Source organism: Neomonachus schauinslandi, chromosome 4 (assembly GCF_002201575.2).
Source record: "Neomonachus schauinslandi chromosome 4, ASM220157v2, whole genome shotgun sequence".
Taxonomy (NCBI): Eukaryota; Metazoa; Chordata; class Mammalia; order Carnivora; family Phocidae; genus Neomonachus; species Neomonachus schauinslandi.
This window is the reverse complement of record NC_058406.1, coordinates 106,175,419-106,196,636: the sequence shown is the minus strand read 5'-3', so window position 1 is coordinate 106,196,636 and position 21,218 is coordinate 106,175,419. Positions and strand designations below refer to the sequence as shown.

At 38.7% G+C, this 21,218-nt stretch overlaps 1 protein-coding gene across 2 annotated transcripts in view; it reads left to right on the top strand.

The window, feature by feature from the left end:
* Nucleotides 1-21,218, top strand: part of PRKDC (protein kinase, DNA-activated, catalytic subunit) — a 247,255-nt gene that overhangs the window by 168,054 nt on the left and 57,983 nt on the right. For both annotated transcript variants that reach the window (XM_044914628.1, XM_044914627.1), the window contains exons 62-64: nucleotides 7,430-7,609; nucleotides 17,910-18,115; nucleotides 20,966-21,104. In XM_044914628.1, the coding sequence (XP_044770563.1) occupies nucleotides 7,430-7,609; nucleotides 17,910-18,115; nucleotides 20,966-21,104 (525 nt within the window). The remainder of the gene's footprint in view (nucleotides 1-7,429; nucleotides 7,610-17,909; nucleotides 18,116-20,965; nucleotides 21,105-21,218) is intronic.

Here is a 21,218-nt window from a genome sequence, read left to right as displayed (position 1 = left end):
TTCTTTTTCAACATTCCTCTGGCTATGCGGGGTCTTTTCCGGTTCCATAAAATTTTAGGATTATTTGTTCCATGTCTTTGAAAAAAGTGGTTGGTATTTTGATGGGGATTGCTTTGAATGTGTAGATTGCTCTAGGTAGCATTGACATCTTCACAATATTTGTTCTTCCAATCCATGAGCATGGAACGTTTTTCCATTTTTTTGTGTCTTCCTCAATTTCTTTCATGAGTATTTTAGAGTTTTCTGAGTACAGATCCTTTGTCTCTTTGGTTAGATTTATTCCTAGGTATCTTATGGTTTTGGGTGCAATTGTAAATGGGATCGACTCCTTAATTTCTCTTTCTTCTGTCTTGTTGGTGTATAGGAATGCCACTGACTTCTGTGCATTGATTTTATATCCTGCCACTTTACTGAATTCCTGTATGAGTTCTAGCAGTTTTGGGGTGGAGTCTTTTGGGTTTTCCACATAAAGTATCATATCATCTGCAAAGAGTGAGAGTTTGACTTCTTCTTTGCCCATTTGGATGCCTTTGATTTCTTTTTGTTGTCTGATTGCTGTGGCTAGGACTTCCAATACTATGTTGAATAGCAGTGGTGATAGTGGGCATCCCTGCCGTGTTCCTGACCTTAGGGGGAAAGCTCTCAGTTTTTCCCCATTGAGAATGATATTCGCTGTAGGTTTTTCATAGATGGCTTTTATGATATTGAGGTATGTACCCTCTATGCCTATACTCTGAAGAGTTTTGATGAAGAAAGGATGCTATACTTTGTCAAAAGCTTTTTCTGCATCTATTGAGAGGATCATATGATTCTTGTTCTTTCTTTTGTTAATGTATTGTATCACATTGATTGATGTGCGAATGTTGAACCAACCTTGCAGCCCAGGGATAAATCCCACTTGGTCATGGTGAATAATCCTTGTAATGTAGTGTTGGATCCTATTGGCTAGTATTTTGGTGAGAATTTTTGCATCCATGTTCATCAAGGATATTGGTCTGTAATTCTCCTTTTTGATGGGGTCTTTGTCTGGTTTTGGGATCAAGGTAATGCTGGCCTCATAAAATGAGTTTGGAAGTTTTCCTTCCATTTCTATTTTTTGGAACAGTTTCAGAAGAATAGCTATTAATTCTTCTTGAAATGTTTGGTAGAATTCCCCTAGGAAGCCATCTGGCCCTGGGCTTTTGTCTTTTGGGAGATTTTTGATGACTGCTTCAATTTCCTTAGTGGTTATATGTCTGTTCAGGTTTTCTATTTCTTCCTGGTTCAGTTTTGGTAGTTGATACATCTCTAGGAATGCATCCATTTCTTCCAGGTTATCTAATTTGCTGGCATAGAGTTGCTCATAATATGTTCTTATAATTGTTTGTATTTCTTTGGTGTTGGTTGTGATCTCTCCTCTTTCATTCATGATTGTGTTGATTTGGGTCATTTCTCTTTTCTTTTTGATAAGTCTGGCCAGGGGTTTATCAATCTTCTTAATTCTTTCAAAGAACCAGCTCCTTGTTTCATTGATCTGTTCTACTGTTCTTTTGGTTTCTGTTTCATTGATTTCTGCTCTGATCTTTATTTCTCTTCTCCTGCTGGGTTTAGGCTTTATTTGCTGTTCTTTCTCCAGCTCCTTTAGGTGTAGGGTTAGGTTGTGTACTTGAGACCTTTCTTGTTTCTTGAGAAAGGCTTGTATTGCTATATACTTTCCTCTTAGGACTGCCTTTGCTGCATCCCAAAGATTTTGAATAGTTGTGTTTTCATTTTCATTGCTTTCCATGAATTTTTTAAATTCTTCTTTAATTTCCTGGTTGACCCATTCATTCTTCAGTAGGATGCTCTTTAGCCTCCATATATTTGAGTTCTTTCCGACTTTCCTCTTGTGATTGAGTTCTAGTTCAAAGCATTGTGGTCTGAAAATAGGCAGGGAATGATCCCAGTCTTTTGGTACCGGTTGAGACCTGATTTGTGACCTAGGATGTGATCTATTCTGGAGAATGTTCCATGGGGACTAGAGAAGAATGTGTATTCCGTTGCTTTGGGATGGAATGTTCTGAATATGTCTGTGAAGTCCATTTGGTCCAGTGTGTCATTTAAAGTCTTTATTTCCTTGTTGATCTTTTGCTTAGACGATCTGTCCATTTCAGTGAGGGGGGTGTTAAAGTCCCCCACTATTATTGTATTGTTGTCAATGTGTTTCTTTGCTTTTGTTATTAATTACCTTATATAATTGGCTGCTCCCATGTTAGGGGCATAGATATTTACAATTGTTAGATCTTCTTGTTGGATAGACCCTTTAAGTGGGATATAATGTCCTTCCTCATCTCTTATTACAGTCTTTGGTTTCAAATCTAATTTGTCTGATATAAGGATTGCCACCCCAGCTTTCTTTTGGTGTCCATTAGCATGGAAAATGGTTTTCCACCGCCTCACTTTCAATCTGGTGTTGTCTTTGGGTCTAAAATGAGTCTCTTGCAGACAGCATATCGATGGGTCTTGTTTTTTAATCCAGTCTGATAGCCTGTGTCTTTTGATTGGGGCATTTAGCCCATTTACATTCAGGGTAATTATTGAAAGATAGGAATTTAGTGCCATTGTATTGCCTGTAAGGTGACTGTTACCGTGTATTGTCTGTGTTCCTTTCTGGTCTATGTTGCTTTTAGGCTCTCTCTTTGCTTAGAGGACCCCTTTCAAGATTTCTTGTAGGGCTGGTTTTGTGTTTGCAAATTCCTTTAGTTTTTGTTTGTCCTGGAAGCTTTTTATCTCTCCTTCTATTTTCAATGACAACCTAGCTGGATATAGTATTCTTGGCTGCATATTTTTCTCATTTAGTGCTCTGAATATATCCTGCCCGTCCTTTCTGGCCTGCCAGGTCTCTGTGCATAGGTCTGTTGCCAATCTAATGTTTCTACCATTGTAGATTACAGATCTCTTGTCCCAAGCTGCTTTCAGGATTTTCTCTTTGTCTCTGAGACTCGTAAGTTTTACTATTAGATGTCAGGGTGTTGACCTGTTTTTATTGATTTTGAGAGGGGTTCTCTGTGCCTCCTGGATTTTGATGCCTGTTTTCTTCCCCAAATTAGGGAAGTTCCCCGCTATAATTTGCTCCATTATACCTTCTGCCCCCTCTCCCTTTCTTCTTCTTCTGGGATCCCAATTATTCTAATGTTTCATCTTATGGTATCGCTTATCTCTCGAATTCTGCCCTCGTGATCCAGTAGTTGTTTATCTCTCTTTTTCTCAGCTTCTTTATTTTCCATCATTTGGTCTTCTATATCACTGATTCTCTCTTCTGCCTCATTTATCCTAGCAGTTAGCGCCCCCATATTTGATTGCACCTCATTAATAGCCTTTTTGATTTCTACTTGGTTAGCTTTTAGTTCTTTTACTTCTCCAGAAAGGGTTTCTCTAATAACTTCCATATTTTTTTTCAGCCCAGCTAGTATCTTTAAAGTAATGAGTCTGAACTCTAGATCTGACATCGTACTAATGTCCGTATTGAGTAGGTCCCTGGCAGTCAGTACTACCTCTTGTTCTTTTTGTTGAGGTGATTTTTTCCGTCTTGTCATTTTGTGCAGAGGAGAATAGATTAATGAGAGAACAAAATGCTAGCAGAGTAACAATGTCCCCAGAAAATATACTCTAAACAAATCAGAAAAGACCTGAAGCAGTGGGAAAAGAAAGGGAAAGAGAGAAAAAAGAAAAAGATAAAGATAAAAACAAACAAAAGCAAACAAAACAACAACAACAACAAAAAAACAGAATGTGTTCAAATATGATCAGGCTGGTATATAGATCAGTGCCACACACTAGATTTTGGGTGTATTTTGGTCTGTTAGAAGAAAGTGCCTCCCAAAATTTTAAAGAAAGAAAAACTTATATATCTACAAAAATAAGGGTTGATATGAAGGGATGGAATATGACTGTAAAGATGGAAATTAAAAAATTTTATAAAAGGAATTGATAAGTTGTTTGAAAAAAGAAAGAAGAGGATTTAAAAAAAGAAAAAAGAAAAAAAAGGGAGAGAATGTGATCAGGCAGGGGAGTAGAAAAAACCATATACTAGAGATTTAGGGTATATTTTGATCTGTTAGAAGAAACTATCTCAAAATTTTAAAGAGAGAACAACATATATATATATGCCAAAAATACGGGTAACTACTATGAAGGGATAGACTATGACTCTAAAAATGAAAAATAAAAATTTTTTTAAAAAAGGGATTGATAAGATGTTGGTTGAAAAAGGGAAAAAGAAAAATTCAAAAAAAAAAAAAAAGACTGTTAAAAAAAAAATTAACTTTGAAAGACTAAAGAATCATGGTAAAAAAGCCATGAATTCTATGTGTAGTATTCCCCTAGCGCTGGAGTTCTGCCGTTCTCATTGATCGGTAAACTTGGCCTTGGCTGGCCGTTCTCGCTGATCTTCTGGGGGAGGGGCCTGTTGCCGTGGTTTCCAAGTGTCTCTGCCGGAGGCGGAATTGCCCCGCCCTTGCCCGTTCCAGGCTAAGTAATCTGCTCGGGTTGCTCTCCAGAGCTTTTGTTCCCTGTGAGCTTTCCGTACAGCTTTGGAGACAGAGAGTGAAAATGGCGGCCTCCCAATCTCCGCCCCAGAGGATCCGAGAACTTGGGGCCCCGCTCCTCAGTGAGCCCCCAGAGAAAAGCCATCAGTCACTCCCGTCTCCCGGGTCTCCGGCCGCACTCCGTGCTCACCCGGCCTGTGACCGCGCGTTTCTATCTCTGGCACCCGACCCCGGGTGGAGTCTCCAACCCAGCAGATCCCTGCGGTGCACTCCCGTGCGGCTCCTCCCGGGGGAGGAAGGTGAGTCTCCCTGGATCTGCCGCTTGTTGGGTCCCTGCTGGAGGAGCAGGGCCCCGATTGGGCCACGGATCACGGTTTATGGCAACCCCGAGCTGAGAGCCCGCGCCTGGGCTCCTTCTCTGCAGCCGGCTTCCCTGCTCCGATACCTGGGAGCTCTGCCACACTCAGGCACCCCCGGTCTTTCTGTGACCCCGAGGGTCCTGAGACCACACTGTCCCGGAGGGTTCCACCCCCCGCTTAGCCACCAGAGTGACGTCCCTCAGTGGGGCAGACTTTTAAAAGTTCCGATTTTGTGCTCCAGGGCTCTATCACTTGCCAGAAGCGGCCGACGGAGGCCCCTCCCCCACCGTCTATCCTCCCAAATATCGCCTCGGATTCACTTCTCCGCACGTCCTACCTTCCAGAAAGTGGTCGCTTTTCTGATGAGAGAGTTGTTGCTATTTTCTTCGATCTCCTGTTGAGTTTGTAGGTGTTCAGAATGGTTTGATCCTTATCCAGCTGAATTCCTGAAAGGAGACGAAATCCAGGTCTCCTACTCCTCCGCCATCTTGCTCTGCCCCCCTCAGTCCCATATACTCTTTACCTGGCTTCCCCCACTGGTGGTATCTTATTTAACCATAGTACATTATGTTGATCTAGAAATTGACATTGGAACAACAGTGTAACTGGACTGGTGTTAACCATTTTTCCCTTCACATGCACACGTGTGTGTGTGTGTGTGTGTGTGTGTGTGATTCTGTGCAATTGTAGCATGCCAACTGATTGATGTAATTACTATCACAAAGAGCCCTTGGTTGTTACAGAGTGCTTTCACATTTCTTTCATTAGATTCTCCCAGTAATTTTGTGACATAAATGCAGTTGTTAGACACATTTACAGATGAAGAACTTAAGGTTAGCAAAGAATGGATAATATGGTTCAAACTTTGTATCTTGCTGGGTGTGGAACTAAGACAACACCCCCTCCTTTGTTTTGACACCTGGCCTTGTGCTATTCTTCACCCCCATTATTTCCCAGTTTTTCTAGTGCACTGCACACATGTATTCACATCACTGCCTCAGAAATGATGCTGCCACCTGCTCTCCTAGGCATGGTTTGCATCTGCCCATGTTGGATAGGTATGTGGTATGTACTGATGGTAGCAGGTTATAGGCTTGATACAGCTGAGAGACCCATGTCCAAGTCAGTTCATCTCATTGGTGCTTGGGAAATATTAAGATGGTGAATATTGTTTTGAAAAAAACATAACTACATTTTTTCTGTCCTTTGAAAAAGAATGTGTTTCCTTATATTTCTCAAATTCCAATACTTTATTCAAATACTATATATGGAGCAACTCCTTCTGGATGCCTGGGACTGCTCTAAGCACTGAAGTGCAGCTCTGGACAATACAGACAAGGTCTCTTCTGCTGTCCAGGGGCTCCCCTTCTTCATCATGAGCATTACACGCTAGAGAACTGAAGAAGAGCCTGTAAACTAGCCATTGTCCAGCAGCAGCATTTTGTTGCTCTGAAAACATTATCTTAAGCACCATTGCATTATCGTAACAGAAGGAGCATTTGGAACTCCCTGGGCAATGAGGGAATTTGTGCATACGACTCAAGAATTGGGTTATAGACATGGGAACCTGTCTGCCACAAGTTAAGTGAATAAAGTTATCAAACAGATACCATATGAGAGAGTGTGCGTGTCAGTAAAAGACGAACCCATGGCAGTGAGTGTCTTCATGTAGTGTAGTATGAGTGATACTTTCTTTTTTTCCTAATTTATATTTTCTGAAATTTTTTATAACAACCATATAACTTTCTGTAATACAAATACATAAATAATAGAGAACACATCAAGTTGTACTTTTTATTCAGACACAGTTTTTATCAAGCAAAATAATTTTCAAATCTTATTAATTCATGCATTCATGCCTTCCTTTAAAAAAATACAGACACTGCATGCTGGGACTGTTCTTAGTACTGGTGTCATAGGCACAGAGAAAGGATAATGTTCCTGTGGTCATGGAGTGTGAGGGTTAAAGCCGTAAAAGATCAGGTAGCATTCTGTTAGAGCTGAGTACACCAAACATGAAAAGCACAAAAATGGCTACTGATGGTTTAAGTGGTCATAATGATGGGACTCTGAAATTTTAAGTTGGCATTTTATTTAAGCTTATCAGTTATCTTTAGCTTTATGATGATGCTAATATGACGATGGTTCCTAAAAATCTCATTTAATCTTTCTTGAAGATCTTATCAATTACTGCAGTGGTCACTTGATATGCATTATCTTGGCTAATCCTTACCACAACCCTGGTATGTGTTCTGTTATCCCCACCTTCAAGATGAGGTATCTGAAGGTTCAGACTCACCCATGAGTTAAGCTATGTGGCTACATATGTGATTGAGCCAGCTTACATTATTTCTGGGTCCAAAATCCATGATATCACAGGTATATTTGGTTAAATTTCAAATACTAGCTATGTCAATGCCTGTTAAAACTTTCTAAACAGAATTGAGATGTAAATTAGATATGCTTACAGCAGTTTGTGTTTTCAAATAAAGCTCTGATAGTATTAGTGAATTATAGCATTTTTACTTCAGATTCTAATTTGTCTTTGTTTTGGATATTTTACAGAGAGACCCAATAATTGCAAAACAGCTCTTTGGCAGTTTGTTTTCTGGAATTATAAAAGAAATGGATAAATACAAGACCAAGTCTGAGAAAAACAACATTACTCAAAAGTTGCTCCAGGACTTTAATCATTTTCTTAACACCACTTTCTCTTTCTTTCCACCTTTTGTTTCTTGTATCCAGGTAAGTTTGTACACATGCTTCATAAATATTGCATTATCTACTTTGCCATCACATAACTGTCTTAATAACTTCATTTGTTGCACAGGGTGTTTGAGTAGATGTGCTCTGTATGGTTACCTCTTCCCAGATGGGTAGGTGTGATTGATTTGTTTGTTTTTTTTTTTTAAACAAGCATATAGGGGCGTCTGAATCTTGGTTTCAGCTCAGGTCATGATCTCAGGGTCCTAGGATCAAGCTCCACGACAGGCTCCATGCTCAGCGGGGAGTCTGCTTGAGGATTCTCTCCCTTAGCCCCTCCCCTCCATTTGCACCTGCTCTCTCACTCTTTTTTCCTCTCTCTCTCTAAAATAAATGGATGAATCTTTTTTTAAAAAAAAAAAAAAAAACCCAAAAACTCCAAACTTATATTTGACTGAATAATTAGAAATCAGCCTTGGTATAAAAGTGCTGTGATTTTTAATAAGCCATAAACCAGTCCCTTCAGTGTTTTGGTTAAGCCCTGCATGTCCTTATATACTGTTTCACCAGATTATTTCCTGCCTCCCGATTGCCTTCAACAGATGTTGATTGAGCATATTCCTAACTTTGTTCTAAGTGGTGGGAATGGTGAATGAGGCAAAGAAGCACAAATCTCTGCCCTCCTGGAATTACAATGGGTGACAAACAATAAACAGACAAATACAGAAGATAACATGAAGTAGTCTTAAGTGTCATAGAACTTGAGTACTACGGAAGGACTAGTGTAATATAGGGTAGTAATGAAGCAGGGAAGGAGACAGCCTCTTGAACAGGGTGGGGTGGTGGGTATGTACCATGATTGATATTTAGATGGAGTGGTCAGAGAAGGCCTTTCTAAGGCAGTACAGTTTGAGCAGATGTTAATGTAGGCATTGTTTCAGTTACTACTTAAACATGCTTACTGCGAGGTTACTTTTTCGTATAAGAAATGTTTCCTTTGCCGTTCAAAACATGGATCGTTACAAAGTCCCTAATAGAAAACCGTTTCAATTCATTTTAGTATTTAAAAATTTTTTTTATTTAAATTCAATTTAATTAACATAGGGTATTGTTAGTTTCAGAGGTCGTATTTAGTGATTCATCAATCTTATATAACACCCAGTGCTCATTCCATCAAGTGCCCTCCTTAATGCCTACCAACCAGTTACGCCATCCCCCCACCCACCTCCTCTCCAGCAACCCTCAGTTTATTTCCTATAATTAATTAGGAGTCTCTTAGGTTTGTCTCCCTCTCTGTTTTCATCTTTTTGTTTTTCCTTCCCTTCCCCATGTTCATCTGTTTTTGTTTCTTAAATTCCACATATGAGTGAAATCATATATTTGTCTTTCTCTTATTTCGCTTAACATAATACCCTCTAGTTCCATCCATGTCATTGCAAATAGCAAGCTTTCATTCTTTTTGATGCATGAGTAATATTCCATTGTATATATACACCACATCTTCTTGATCCATTCATCTCTCGATAGACATCTGGCTCCTTCGATATTTTGGCTATTGTGGACATTACTGCTATAAACATTGGGGTGCATGTGCCCCTTCAAATCACTATGTTTGTATCCTTTGGATAAATACCTTACTGGTGCAATTGCTGGGTCATAGGGTACCTCTATTTTTAACTTCTTGAGGAACCTCCATACTATTTTCCAGAGTGGCTACACCAGTTTGCATTCCAACCAACAGTGTAAGAGGGTTCCTGTTCACATCCTCGCCAACATCTGTGTTTCCTGAGTTCATTTGAGCCATTCTGACGGGTCTGAGGTGGTATCTCATTGTGGTTTTGATTTGTATTTCCCTGATGCCAAGTGATGTGCATTTTTTCATGTGTCTGTTGGCCATTTGTATGTCTTCTTTGGAGAAATGTTTGTTCATGTCTTCTGCCCATTTCTTCACTGGAGTTTTTGTTTTTTGGGTGTTGAGTTTGATAAGTTCTCTATAATATAATAATAATAATATATTTTGGATACTAGCCCTTTATCTGATATGTCATTTGCAAATATCTTCTCCCATTCTGTAGCTTACCTTTAGTTTTGTTGACTGTATCCTTCACTGTGTAAAAGTTTTTTATCTTGATGAAGTCCCAATATTTCATTTTTGCTTTTGTTTCCCTTGCCTTTGAAGATGTGTCTAGCAGGAAGTTGCTGCAGCCGAGGTCAAAAGGTTGCTGCCTGTTCTCTAGGATCTTGATAGATTCCTGTCTCACATTTAGGTCTTTCATCCATTCTGAGTCTGTTTTTGTGTATGGTGTAAGAAAGTGGTCGAGTTTCATTCTTCTGCATGTGGCTGTCCAATTTTCCCAACACCATTTGTTGAAGGGGCTGTCTTTTTTCCATTGGATATTCTTTCCCGCTTTGTCAAAGATTAGTGGACCATAGAGTTTGAGGTTCCATTTCTGGGTTCTCTATTCTGTTCCATTGATCTATGTGTCTGTTTTTATACCAGTACCATACTGTCTTGATGATGACAATTTTATAATATAGCTTGAAATCTGGAATTGTGATGCCTCCAGCTTTGCTTTTCTTTTTCAACATTCCTTTGGCTATTCGGGATCTTTTCTGTTCCATACAAATTTTAGGATTGTTCCAGCTCTGTGAAAAATATTTGTGATATTTTGATAGGGATTACATTGATGTGTAGAATCTACTTTGGGTAGCATAGACATTTTAACAATATTTGTTCTTCCTATTCATGAACGTGGAACGTTTTTCCATTTCTTTGTGTCTTCCTCAATTTCCTCATAAGTGTTCTGTAGTTTTCAGGATACAGATCCTTTACCTCATTGGTTAGGTTTATTCGTATTATGGTTTTTGGTGCAATTGTAAATGGGATCGATTATCTGATTTCTCTTTCTTCTTCATCCTTGTTAGTGTATAGAAATGCAACTGACTTCTGGGCATTGATTTAATATCCTGGGACTTTGCTGAATTCCTGTATTAGTTCTAGCAATTTTTTGGTGGAATCTTTTGGGTTTTCTACAGAGTATTATGTTGTCTGCGAAGAGTGAAAGTTTGACTTCCTCTTTGCTGATTTGATGCCCTTTATTTCTTTTTGTTTTCTGACTGCTGAGTCTAGGACTTCCAGTAGTATGTTGAACAATGAGGTAGTGAGGGAGGACATCCCTGTCGTGTTCCTGCCCTTAAGGAAAAGCTCTCAGTTTTTTCCCATTGAGAATGATATTCGCTGTAGGTGTTTTGTATTTGGCTTTTATGATATTAAGATATGTTCCCTCTAACCCTACATGGCAGAGAGTTTTATGAAGAAAGGATGCTGTATTTTGTCAAATGCTTTTTCTGCATCAATTGAGAGGATCGTATGGTTCTTATCCTTTCTTTTATTAATGTAGTATATCACCTGAATTGATTTGTGGATGTTGAACCACCCCTGCAGCTCAGGAATAAATCCTACTAGGTTGTGGTAAATATTTCTTTTGATGTACTATAGGATCCTATTAGCTAGTATCTTGGTGAGAATTTTTGCATCCATGTTCATCAGGGATATTGGTCTTTGTCTGGTTTTGGGATCAAGGTAATGCTGGCCTCATTAGAATGAGTTTGGAAGTTTTCCTTCCATTTCTGTTTTTTGGAACAGCTTCAGAAGAATAGGTATTAATTCCTTAAATGTGTGGTAGAATTCCAGTGGGAGGCCATCTGGCCCTGGACTCCTGTTGTTGGGCAGTTTTGGATTTCTGATTCAATTTCTTTGCTGGTTATGGGTCTGTTCAGGTTTTCTATTTCTTCCTGTTTCAGTGGGGTAGTTTATATGTTTCTAGGAATGCATCCATTTTTTCCAGAGTGCCTAATTTGTTGGCATATAATTGCTCATAATATTCTCTTACAATTGTTTGTATTTCTTTGGTGTTGGTTATGATCTCTTCTCTTTCATTCATGATTTTATTGATTTGGGTCCTTTCTCTTTTCTTTTTGGTAATTTGGGCTACAGGTTTATTGATCTTATTAATTCTTTCAAAGAACCAGCTCCTACTTTTGTTGATCTGTTCTAGTGGTTGTTTTTTTTTTTTTTTCCTATATCATGGATTTCTGCTCTAATCTTTATTATTTCTCTTCTCCTGCTGGATCTAGGTTTTATTTGCTGTTCTTTTCCCAGGTTCTTTAGGTGTAAGGTTAGGTTGTGTATTTGAGACCTTTCTTGTTTCTTGAGGTAGGCCTTTATTGCTATATACTTCCCTCTTAGGACTGCCTTTGCTGCATCCTAAAGGTTCTGAACTGTTATGTTTTCATTTTCATATGCTTCCATGTATTTTTTAAAATTCTTTAATTTCCTGGTTGACCCATTCATTCTTTTTTCTTTTTTTTAAAAGATTTTATTTATTTATTCATGAGAGACAGGGAGAGAGAGGCAGAGGCAGAGGGAGAAGCAGGCTCCCCACTGAGCAGAGAACCCAATGTGGGACTCAATCCCAGGACCTCGGGATCATGACCCGAGCCAAAGGCAGACGCTCAACCATCTGAGCCACCCAGGCGCCCTACCCATGCATTCTTTAGATGGATCCTCGTTAACCTCCATGTATTTGTGTTCTTTCCAAATTTTCTCTTGTGATTGCATTCAAGTTTTAAAGCTTTGTGGTCTGAAAATATACATGGTATAATCTCAGTCTTTTTCTACCGGTTGAGACCTGGTTTGTGACTAAGTATTGTCATCTATTCTGGAGAACATTCCATGTACACTTAAGAGGAATGTGTATTCTGTTGCTTTAGGATGAAATGCTCTGAATATATCTATGAAGTCCATCTGGTCCAAGGTGTCATTCAAAGCGTTGTTTCCTTGTTGATCTGCTTAATGATCTGTCCATTGGTATGAGTGGGGTGCTAAAGTCCCCTACTGTTATTGTATTATTATCAATGAGTATCTTTAATTTTGTTACTAATTGGCTTATATATTTGGCTGCTCCCAAGTTAGGGCCATGAATATTTATAATTGTTAGATCTTCTTGTTGGATAGACTCTTTTATTAGGAGGTAGTGCCCTTATTTATCTCTTATTACAGTCTTTGGTTTAAACACTAGTTTGTGTGATATAAGGATGGCTACTCCAGCTTTCTTTTCATGTCTATTAGCATGGTAAATGGTTCTCCATCCCTTCACCCCTCACTTTCAATCTTTGGGTCTAAAATGAGTCTCAGCATATCGATGGGTCTTATTTTGTTATCTAATCTGATACCCTTTGTCTTTTAATTGGAGCATTTAGTCCATTTACATTCAGAATAATTCTTGAAAGATATGAATTTATTGCCATGTATTACTTAAGTCACTGTTCCTATAAATTGTCTCTGTTCCTTTGTGATCTTTGTTACTTTTGGGCTCTCTTTTCCCTCAAAGGATCTCCTTTAATATTTCTTGCAGGGCTCTTTTAGTGTTTACAAATTCTTTCAGTTTTTGTTTTTCCTGGAAACTCTTTCTCTCTTCTCCTATTCTGAATGACAGCCCTGCAGGATCAAGTATTCTTGGCTGCATATTTTTTCCCATTTAACACATTGATTATGTCATGGCAGTCTTTTCTGGGCCTACCAGGTGGAAGGGTCTCCTGCCAGCCTTATGTGCTCTTGTAGGTTAAGGACCTCTTGTCCTGAGCTGCTTTCAGGATTTTCTCTTTATCTCTGAAATTTTAAGCTTTACTATATTATGTCAGGGTATTGACCTATTTTTATTGATTTTGTGGGGGATTCTCTGTGCCTCCTGGACTTGGATGTCTGTTTCCTTCCCCAGAGTAGGGCAGGTCTGATCTATAATTTGTTCAAATAAACCTTCTTCCCCATCTCTCTCTTCATCTTCTGGGACCTCTATTACTAAAATTTCACTTTATGGTATTGGTGATTTTTTGAAGTCTCCCTTCGTGATCCAGTAGTAGTTTATCTCTCTTTTTCTCAGCTTCCTTATTTTCCATCATTTTATCTTCTATATTACCAACTCTGTCTTCTGCCTCATTTATCCTAGCTGTTAGAGCCTTCATGTGTGAGTGCATCTCAGTAATAGCATTTTTAATTTTGGCCTGATTAGATTTTAGTTCTTTTATTTCTACAGTAAGGGATTCTCTAGTGTCTTCTATGCTTTTTTCAAGCCCAGCTAGTATCTTTATAATTGTTTTGATTTCTAGTTCCGACATCTTACTTATTTCCATATTGATTAAATGCCTGGCAGAGAGTAGTGCTGTCTGTTCTTTCTTTTGCAGTGCATTTCTCCTTCTGGTCATTGTATTTAGGAAAGTAGGGGGAAAGAGAAAAACAAAACAGCAAAAACAGCAATAATAACAACAGAAACCTCAGGAAGTTGTTTCTGCTGTATGCTGTGTACACTCTGCTGTTGTGTTTTGGCTGCTCTTTCCCGCTGGTCCTTCCTCTGCAGAGTTCCTCCTTGCTTGCAGTGGGGAGTGTTTTGACCTTTAAGTACATGTGGTTTGATTTGTTTGTCGTTAAGCTTGTAAAGGAAAAAAAGAAAGAGAAGAAAAAAAAAAGACAAAAGAAAACAAAGCCTGATCCAAAACAAGAGAAAGGGAAATGGAACAAAAGTGGATACAAACAGATAAACAATAAACTATAAGCCTGATTCTAGAAAATAAGAAGCAAGGAAGGAAAGAAGAGTTGGGAAAGAAGAAAAGAGAGAAAAAAAGTAGCCAGGTCCAAAAAATAAGAGAAGGAAACAGTCGAACCAACAACTGAAAAAAAAGATTATCAGCCTGATTCAAAAAAGAAAAAGGAAATAAATAATTAAAGGATGAAGAATAAAAAATAAGATATAGAAAAATACAAAATGAAAAAAAAGCTTAGGGGTGGCTGGGTAGCTTAGTCATTAAGCATCTGCCTTCAGCTCAGGTCATGATCCCAGGGTCCTGGGATCGAGCCCCACATCGGGCTCCCTGCTCGGCAGGAAGCCTGCTTCTCCCTCTCCAACTCCCCCTGCTTGTGTTCCCTCTCTGGCTATGTCTGTCTCTGTCAAAGCTGGAACCAGGTTATAGGCAATCTGCACTCAGCTCTGTCCCCTACTCCCCTCTGTCCCAGAAAAGACTTTGCAGAGGCTTGAATCTGTTGTGGCTGGCCGCAAAAACTACGGCCAGGTTAATTGCAATGTGCTCCAGTCTCTGCTTTCTGCTCAGTTCAGCTACAGAAAAGCAGCTACTCAGAGTGCACACAGAGGTTTAAGCCTGTTGTGGCTCACAGCAAAAAGTTGTTTAGAGGTTTTCTGCCCTCTCTATGTACCTGTGACCCTGCTGTTTGAGCACTGCTCAATGGTTCCAACTGAACTTTGGTCCTTGGAGAGGCAAAATACCTCTTCCAAATGCCCTCTGGAATGGGTGTGATCTCTCCCTGTGCAACCCAGGGGATCTCCTCACTGTGGCTTATTGTGTGGTTCCTACCCACTGGGCTGTTTCCCACTTTCTCCCTCTTCCTGACGTAGCTCTGAGAAATGGGTTCTGTCCCCTTTGTGGCCTTGTGGCTTTCCTCTCCCCCAGTCCAGGGCTCTGAACCTTATATCTGCCCCATTCTATTGCTCCCAACTGTGCAGATTGTTTTCTTAATCCCCTGATAGTCCCAAAATACTTGAATGTTGATCTAGCTGTATTTGAAGGACATGGCAAGGTCAGGGTCCCCCTACTGCTCCACCATCTTAACTCCAACCCCCAAAGCCCATTTTAGTAATTTTGTAACTAGTAACCTCCCTGGAATAAATTAAAGTATATATTCTTTAATATTATTTGTCAGTAGCTTTGGTTTGCAAACTAATTGTGTAATAATTCCCTGAGATGAAATACTAGGTTTTCCTGTTTTGTTCTTTCCTATGTAGCATGAAGCTATTAATACAGTTTCTTTTTATATATTCTATCTTTATTGGTTTAATATTTACAAGTAGAATTCCTTCTTTGTTTTTTTCTTGGCTACACTAAAGATAAGATTTGAGAAATTGTATTGAATTAGCCGGTATTTCAAAATAAGTTTCTCTTTGCATTGTATTCCTAAGTGATTTTTTAAATTCTGAATTTCTAGTTTTGTCCTTATATTTATTTTAAAAAGCTAGCTTTTTCCATTGTTGTTTGAGAGAGTCATTAACTGTCATTAAGTAAATAAATGACTTCTACTCACTCTGGAGCTTGTTACTTGGCATTGCGTATGGAAAAAGCAGCATGAATGCAAGTCAGTGCCTGCAATTTGCAGCATTTGCTGTTATGACTTTCTGTTTGTGGTTCATATGTGAAAGTATGATTTTTTCCCTCTCTCCATGGCATCTTAGTACATTTGGCATAGCGTTCACGTGAGTTCTTATTCTAACGAGCACTCTCTTTGAGATGCCACTGCCCAACCATGACATCCCAGAATGAGTTTCTTGTCTGCTGTATATCCTGTATTTGTCAGACTATCCTCACTATATCCCTCAGACTGGAAGAGAAATCCATTTAGCCATTTTTCCATGACACAGTCAGTGACTGGCAAACATATACTCATTTGGTATCCTACATGTATGCTGTCCATTGCTTGTTTGACCTTTATAAAAATTTGGATTTTCTTTACAAAGCACTTATTGAGGATATTGTATGTGTGCATTTCTATTTAAGAACTATGGAATATTTGAAATGAAGAAATGTATCTTGCCTTCACCTAATACACAGTGAGGTAAGGGTCCAAACAAAGATCATTGTTATTCCAGTAGATCGTCAACTTTTGAAAATTAGACTTCATTACTTTATTCTGTTTTGGAATTTATGAAAAGTGAAACCAGCTGAAGATTTCTTGCTTAGCCAATCATTCTTTATAAAGTAAAATGATACTGTCGACGAGATTATACAGAATAGTCAGTCTTCTTGAAAATAGACTTACAGAACTCATTTAAATTATGAGGGTGCATTTATGTATAAAGGAATGATACACCAGTAATAGTTGTTTACTTATTTAAAACTTTCAGAAAAGACTTCTGTTGCAAATGGGAATAAATCTTAAGCTACATGCAGTCAGGGACAGCATTGTTTACTACAACATCTGGAACATAGAAGGCATTCAGTAAATATAGAATGAGTTGATTCCTTGAAAATTAAAAGTATATTTATTTTAAAGATTTTATTTATTTGAGAGAGTGAGAGTGATCGCGTGTGCACGTGTGTGCCCATGCACTAGCTGGGAGAGGGACAAAGGGGGCGGGAAAAGGAGAGAGAGAATCTCTCCAGCAGACTCTGCTGAGCAGGGAGCCCAACGTGGGGCTCGATCTCGTGACCCTGAGATCATGATCTGAGCTGAAACCAAGAGTCAGACGCTCAACCAACTGAGCTACCCAACAGCCCCCCAAAATATATTTATTTTAAAATAGTCTTATGTAATGCAGGATTTCACTCTCTAAATTAGAATGATGGTATCTGAAAATCTGACACCTCAGCTAAGACCAAGACTTTGCTGTGTTATTAACTGAAACAGAATTTTATTTGGATTTTCTTTCCTCTACCACTAGCTCCTTCTAAGAGTGACATTTTTGTTTGCTAGCTTGCTTTGGAGAATCTGCATTTTTTCAAGTCCTCTAATGTAGAACTTAAGTTGCCTTGGTCAGACTTAGCACGTGGTCCTTGTATGGCACAGCTGCGAGGAAAGTGTCATGTTTGTGGCTTAGGCGGGACTGTCTTTACTGTCTTTTCCAGATACCTGCATATATGTGCATGCATAGACATACACACAAGAATTATGTGCACACATGCGGATTTGTTTTAATGAAAATGCTGCCGTACTATTTATAATGTTCTGTATATTGATTTGTAGCTTATTTTTATTGGTGTATATAGGACTCTCAAATTGAGAGTTACAAAGTAAGGTCATATAAAAATTCCTGAAATCCTCTAATTCAATATTATTGTGAATAAGTTAGCCCCTAGGTGGAAGGAGATGGGAAAAACGATGCTAAATAGTGTAACAGAGGTAAGTATACCTACTACTTGGTGATTGGATATAAAATCTGTGTTTCAGCTGCTTTTCTCACCTATTCAGTCTAAATATTCCTGGGAACTACAATTGTTGTTTGGATATATAAATTATATATACAAAATTTTTTTATGTTTTGCTAGTGGTTTTCTTGCTTTAAATTAACCTCTGAATTGGAAGTGTAAAAATAAAAGGTCATTTCCTCCTTTGAGCAAGCTGAATGTTGAGGAAATTTTGTTAATAGAATTACACAGAAATTTTTGGTTATATCACTATTTACATCAAAATGTTCTAAAATGTTTAGTAAAATGACTTATTTACTTGTGAAGATACAAAGTACCACAGGCAAAATAGCTGCATGTGTTTGTGGTTTCACAGGAAATCAGTTGCCAGCACACAGACTTGCTGAGCCTCGACCCAGCTTCTGTCAGTGCTGGCTGCCTGGCCAGTCTACAGCAGCCTGTAGGCGTCCGCCTTCTCGAGGAGGCCCTGCTCCACCTGGTGCCTCAAGAGCCACCTGCCAAGAGGTTTCGGGGGAGGACTGTCCTCTCTCCTGATGTCGTCAGATGGATGGAACTTGCTAAGTAAGCTCTGTGATCCAGACTGTTGGGAGAACAGTGAATTTGACTGAAGTAATACAGAAAAAACTTCATTCTGGTGGAAAATGAGCAAATAAAGTTGATAGTAACACTTCTGTGAAATTTTTTGAAAAATCTCTCTGGCGAAGTACCATTCCATAAGTCAAGAATAGCTGTCACACAAGGAATGTCTTACTTCAGGAAAGAGAACATCAGTTAAACCTGTTCTCTCAGTATACAATCTTTTTGGACTCAGGATGTTATTTACCAAGTTTAGTTTCCTGTAAAGTGTGGCCATAACTTACAGTTTTATATGTTTTTACTGATTTACTAAACTGAATAGAGGATAATCCATTATTTTTAGCAGGACTCAAACTTTTAGAAACAATTTAATCCAGTTACTTTGTTTATTTGGGAAAAACAAGTTCCATTTTGTCATTATGCCGTTTTGCATTATGTCTGGTCTTTTTCCTTACTTGTGGTTTTATCATAAGAAAGCCAGTGCCTAATTCTGAGAACGATGTTAGGTTGAAATTAAATTTGAACTTCTATTTTATAGCTGATTTTTAGATCTTCAGGTTTTAGGAAAAAAGAGTAAGGGTAAGGGTGGGGAATCTTTACACTATTCGCTGTTTTAGAATCATTCATATCTTAATTGAGCACTATATGTGAGCAATACATTGTATCAGGTGCTGAGAAGAATTAGACATGTCTCCTAGACTAACAAAACTAGCCATCCAGTAGGAAATGTAGGTGCTTACATGCATAACTAACCATAGGTGAAATGGAAAGTGGTGAGTTTCTTGAGAGGCAAGATAAATACCAGGGCAGTTCAGAAGGTGCATCTTGGCTAGTACTGATTCTACCTAGTAACCATTTTTATCCTGTTGTTTCAGATGTGTAAGTGAACGGTCAGTAACACTGTATATTTAATATTTTCAGGGAATGAGAAACTCATCTAATGTGTATTTACTGGGTAAATGAAGTACACAACTTTTAAGGGCCTAAACTTTAAACATTTGTTTCTAACTTTATTTAATACTTCCTCATACTTTTGGGCACCTGGGTGGCTCAGTCAGTTGAATATCCAACTCTTGGTTTCGGTTCAGGTCATGATCTTAGGGTCATGAGATCAAGCTCCGCTTTGGGCTCCACACTCAGTGGGGAGTCTGCTTGGGATTCTTTCTCTCCCTCTGCTCTCTTTCTCTCTCTCTAAAATAAATAAATCTTTAAAAGAAGTACTTCTTTATACTTTTGTGTATATAATATTTTGCATTCCTGGGGTGCCTGGATGGTGCAGTCGTTAGGCGTTAGTCGTTTGGCTCAGGTCATGATCCCGGGGTCCTGGGATCGAGCCCCGCGTCGGGCACCCTGCTCAGCGGGAGGCCTGCTTCTCAAACCTCTCCCACTCTCCCTGCTTGTGTTCTCTCTCTCACTGTGTCTCTCGCTCTCAAATAAATAAAATCTTTAAAAATATATATATATATTTTGCATTCCTATGAAACAGAGTACTGAGAACGTAATTTTTGCCTGTTCATGATGTCATGGTCATCATTTTGACCATGTTATAGTGTGTATCATCCCAGGAACATGGGGCCAGTGCAAGGTGGATATGACACTGATCTCTTTTCTGAGTTACTGGAAAATGGTTGTAGTTTCATGTCCTCTTGGGCTTTTGGACTGTGAGCTGTTATCCTACCTCCCATCTCCCACTTACGCCTCTGATTTGTTACCCATAACCCTCTACAAACAGAGCAAAGAGAGGGCCATATCTACTAGATTTTTATCTAAATTTGGAATCCTGGGGCACCTGGGTGGCTCAATCGGTTAAGCATCTGCCTTCAGCTCAGGTCATGATCCCAGGGTCCTGGGATTGAGTCCCGCATTGGGCTCCCTGCTCAGCGTGGAGTCTGCTTCTCCCTCTCTCTCTACCCCTCCTCCCTGCTCTTGCTTTCTCTCTCACTTTCTCTCTCTCAAATAAATAAAATCTTTTAAAAAATAATAAATAAATTTGGAATCCTTAGGCTCTGAGAGAGCCCTTAGGGCTTTTTCGATGTAGTAAATACATGAGATTTCATACCTGAGAAAGGACCAAACCGGTCTGGAGGAAGCAGTCCTTGCTGGCTGGCCAGGTGATTGCAGCTTCAGGAAGAGATGACATTTGTGTTGAGACTTAAAAGATGGGGGAAAAAATTCCAGGGGAAGGGAACAAACTTACTAACACTTGAGAATATCTTAGTGGGGAAGCTTGGTTGATGGGGTGAAGTAGATTTTTGTTAATGTGAAGAGAGGATTGAGTGCTCTAGCAAATAATAAGGCTGTAAGAAAATTACTTGTCAGTAGAATGGGGATGGCCCATAGCATGTGGATTAAAACATGGTCTTATTAGAACCAGGATTAATTTTTAATGTATGGTGATTAACATGACATAATTTAAAAAAAAGAACCAGGATTAATTTTTACTCACTCTGGATTCTTGACTACATGCCAAATTTTAGGTATTGACAGGATTTCAAATAGGTCACCCACTGAAATGTGCAATGTTACTATAATGGATTAACACAGAATAATCTTATTGTAATGAGGCAATTTATCCATTGTAAATTTATGATATTTTCAGATTTCACTCTAAATGTACTTTAGAATAATCTCTGTCTCCTGTATGGCTAAAGTAGCAAAACCTAATAGTAACTTCACAATGTCTAAGATTTTATATTTTTATAAAACAAAAATAACATATATCCTTTTTGGCTAACATAATGTGGCCTCTTGATTTAATATCATTTTGTTAGAATAAACACTTTAAAAATATTTGCATATTCACTGATTTGGATTTTTGTTTGTTTGTTTTTTTAGACTGTATAGGTCAATTGGAGAATATGATGTCCTCCGTGGTATTTTTAGCAGTGAGATAGGAACAAAGCAAGTCACTCAGAGTGCGATATTAGCAGAAGCAAGAAGTGATTATTCTGAAGCTGCTAAGCAGTATAATGAGGTAAAATTGATCTCTAGCAAATATGTCAGTTGCTTAAACACGTTAGTTTTCTGAATGGAAAAACTTTTAGCTTTAGAATTCAGAGCTTCATAATGTTTAAACTTTATTCCTTAG